The following is a 3,896-nucleotide window of genomic DNA, read 5'->3' on the forward strand; positions in this document are numbered from 1 at the left end:
GCTCTGGGAAATAGGAAGAGCAGCACGTACCTTTTCCGGGGAGGGGGAGAAGGACATTCTGCGCTAAAGCACCCCTCCACCCTCTGCTCTCCCGAAAACTGCTTTTAAAAAATAGAAAAAAAAAAGCAATATAAAGAATCAATACTTTGCCAAAGTAGCAGAAGGAGCCAAAAGCTGCTCCGAGACGGGGAAGGAGCACAGAAAGGCATCTGCCCGGCACGCCAACTTTTTGGGTTATTTACTGTTTATTCCATATGACAAAATATAAGTTTCATGGTCCTCTCGCACACGAAGCGGCACCCAATAAATATACCGAGTACATTATTGCGGAATTAAAGAGAAAAAAAAAAAAGTTACTGCAATGGACTGAATTTAGACAAAGATGTACAAATCTGGGTTCGCCTTGGCCTTTTAATATATATCTTAGCATTTAGCAAATCTACATTAATTACGCAACAAATAAATACACAATAATATTAAGTCCAGAGGCTATTTCTCCCTCCCCCACCTCCCATGCTGCACTCTCCTGCCCGGAGATTTCGGAGGGTCCGCGCAAGCCGGTGTCTCCCGGTCTATTCATTTCTTTTATATGCAAATAATAATAAAATAACGCCATCCGAGTGCCACGAAAAGCCCCCCCGGGGAACCCCCCCCGGCCCCTCTGCGAGGCTTTGCGGGGGGCTGAGGACAAGTGCAGGGAGGCAGCGGTGAGGCTTTGCCGAGCCGCAGCCAGGGTCAACATTTTCCTTCCGACTTCAGGGAGCAGAGCGGGGGGGTCCTGCCCGAGCATCCCGGCAGGCAGATGGGGGCTCACCCCCCCCGCCCCCCAAACACACACCAGCCATTTCCTTTCCCCAGAAGGGCGAGCAGAGGGCAAAGAGGAGGCTGGGACTTCAGGCTTGGCGTTTGGCTCTGGGTTTTTTGTTCTTTTCCTCCTTCGCCAGCTCTCTGATTTTTTTTTCTATTTTTATTTTTTTTCCTATGAATATTGCAATTTTTAGAGCTGACGGATCACGACCCAGCCACCCTGCGGATTTATATATTTTTTAGCCCTTTTTTTTTTTCTTTTTCTTTCTTTTTTTTTTTTTTTTTTTTTTTTGAGCAACCTCACGGTGATTTTTTTCCCCAAAGAGCGCACAGGTTAGGACACTTAGTAACAACCTAAAGAGCGATACACTAAATTTTGCATGAAGCTAACAGCGGGTTTTTGCATACTAACAAGAGATCTCCTTTGTCTGACGGATTTGTGAGGGTACGGACCAGAGTCCATTCAGCATCTCCCTCCCTCCCCACCCCGAAATAAAAGTTTCCTCAAGGTAGCTTACACCAGAACTCGTGGAAAGAGCTGGACCCCCATCTCCTGCGAGCCCACCTAAAGAGCCTCTTTGCTTTTCAACTTGGAATCTTTCTTCCACTTCATCCTCCGGTTTTGAAACCATATTTTGATCTGTCTCTCGTTCAAGCACAGGTTGTTGGCTATCTCAATGCGCCTCCGCCGGGTGAGGTATCTGTTAAAATGAAATTCTTTCTCCAGTTCCAGAGTTTGGTAGCGGGTGTAGCTGGTCCGGGACCGTTTGCCATCCGTTTCTGGAAAACGCAAGACACCACATGAAAAGCCAAACCGATCTGGAGAGATTTATTTTTGTATTTTTTATTTTATTTTATTTTATTTTTTTATTTGTTAAGGATAAAATCGGGGTACAACAGCGGGATACAGAGAAGTTTGCTGGGGCACTTCGGGCACTTGGGCTTTGGTCACGCAGGGAGGCTGGGAGTGCAGGAGCCTGAAATCCTTCATTCCCCAACACCTTCAGCCCCAAGTCCCCCCCTTCCTTCCAAGGCACAGATCAAACGCATGTAGATTAGCCAGAAGTGAACCTGTTTCCTCTCAGACAATAAGGAAGTGTACAAAGGAGGGAAATATCTTTTCTTGGGGCTCTCGCCTTTCTTTTCCTCAGACCTGGGAAGGTGGAGGGGAAAATTCTGCCCACGCTTCCCTCCCTCCACCTTCGCTTCTGGTGTCTTTTTTTAAAGCTCACCCTAAAAGAACATGTGTATTTCAAGTTATTTTTAACCCCCCCTTCCCAAAAAAATGGAATATTGCCTTTTATACACGTTTTGTTTCTATGATCCAATTATGCTGTCATAAATTTGGGCGTATATAGCCTCTAAGCCTTTTAGTGGACAGTTTTACGAGCAATTGATGCCTTAGTCGTAAAATTTACGACCTCAGGTTTTTTATTATTTGCCCCGTATGGCCTATAAAACCAAGGCAAATCCTGTGAAACAAAATCAAGAAGTGAAAGTTTTACCATGGCTCATGTGTAGTTTGGTCATCCACGGGTAAATTTGTGGAGGTTGTTGCTGCTGCAGTTGTGGTCCTCCTTGTTGTGCTGTTTGCACGGGCTCAGCTTTGATTTCACCAGAGCTCTTAGATCTCTCCTCCAGCGCCGTGTTAGCAGTCTTCTGACTGTAAATTCCGGGGTTTAGAGGTGCCTGGTCGTCTCTGGCTAAAGGATGCCCTGAAGAACCCATGACCGTGCAGGAAGGTCGCTCGGGGTTAGCTCGGGGGGCTGTAGACATGTCCAAGCCGCTCAGAGAGTTGGCAGCCCCAGAGGAGGGGAATGTGATGCTTAGATCCAAGCCACTGTAGCAGTACCTGGATGACTGAACCTCAGGCACACTTCCATAATTTCCATAACTTTGCATGGCATAGGCAGGAACATTGGGACTTTGCTTATAAAACGAATTGGCGACGTAAGAACTCATGGCGGAGGAGGGGAAAAAAAAAAAAAACGGGGGGGAAAAATTTGGGGAGGGGGGGGATTTTTTTCCTTTTTTTTTTTTTTTTCCTTTTTTTTTTTTTTTGTGCAACCGCTTTGATTGGGGTGATTTGTGGCCCTTTGAAGTTCAGGGGTGGGGGGGTAGGAGGGGGGGGGCCGTTTTGTTCCTCCTAAAGTGCAGAATTTATAGGTGGGGATTCTTCTTTCTTTTCCCCCTATATGCTCTGCCCAAATATGGGATATTTAAGTGGCGTCACGTGAAGGAGCCGGCCAGTCATCAATTTGCCTTGATGACCCCGGGCGGGTTATTGATGGGCGCCCGCGAAGCGCCGCGGAAGGCGCGGGGGTGCGCGGGGGGTGCGCGGGGGAGCGCGCCGCGGGACGGCGAGGCGGCAGCGGCACCTAGCGCCCTGCCCCGGCACCGCACCGCCGCTCCGCACCCCCCCGCGCAGCTCCGCGCCCCCCCCCATCCCTCCGTTCCCACGTTTTTCTTTTTTTCTTTTTTTTTTTTTTTTTTTTAATTATTACTATTATTATTTCCTCCGCCTTGCGCGCATCCCCAAATCGCATCTCGTGGGAAAGGCTCGGTTTTGAGTGGGTGCGAGCTCGCAGCAGCGCGTTGGCTCCGCGTAATAAATCTTGGCGTATTTTTTTTTTTTTTTTTGCTGGCTGGGTGGAAGGAAGCACTTTCCCCGTTGCTTTTTTTTTTTTTTTTTTTTTTCTTTTCAGATTTAGGGAGTGGTGGCGGTCGGGGAAGCTCCTTAGCGCTATGCACGGGCTGCTCCTCGCATGTAGCTCCTCCAATGCGCCAAAGTTTACATTCCTGTTACCTTTCCCCCTGCAATTTATTGCTGGCAGAAGCCTGGATCTTGCCTGCTGCTCGCTGAGAAACCAGCCCTCTCTTCAAAGGGCACTGAGAGGGAAATAAATGCCTCCAAATCTGACTTTCCAGCCCTCCCTTCTGCACTGGAGCAGGGTGTGTGTGCGGTGGGAGACGAGCAGCACCGAGCCCCCCAGCCTGCTGCGGCTCCGGGCTCCGCATTACAGACCTGAGCACATTTCTTTATATTCGGTATCCATCCAATACCTAGATAATGCCTTCAGTGCGCTGGG

At 48.6% G+C, this 3,896-nt stretch overlaps 1 protein-coding gene across 1 annotated transcript; it reads right to left on the reverse strand.

Moving 5' to 3' along the window:
• Positions 1 to 1,372: 1,372 nt before the first annotated feature.
• HOXC5 (homeobox C5) lies at positions 1,373 to 2,769 on the reverse strand (the record flags this gene model as incomplete). The annotated part of the gene is made up of 2 exons (XM_084303771.1): positions 1,373 to 1,587; positions 2,313 to 2,769. 2 exons carry the CDS (start codon positions 2,767 to 2,769, stop codon positions 1,373 to 1,375), a joined length of 672 nt encoding a protein of 223 aa, XP_084159897.1.
• Positions 2,770 to 3,896: the final 1,127 nt, after the last annotated feature.

The sequence above is a fragment of the Netta rufina genome, assembly GCF_964035555.1.
Source record: "Netta rufina genome assembly, chromosome: 30".
Lineage (NCBI taxonomy): Eukaryota > Metazoa > Chordata > Aves > Anseriformes > Anatidae > Netta > Netta rufina.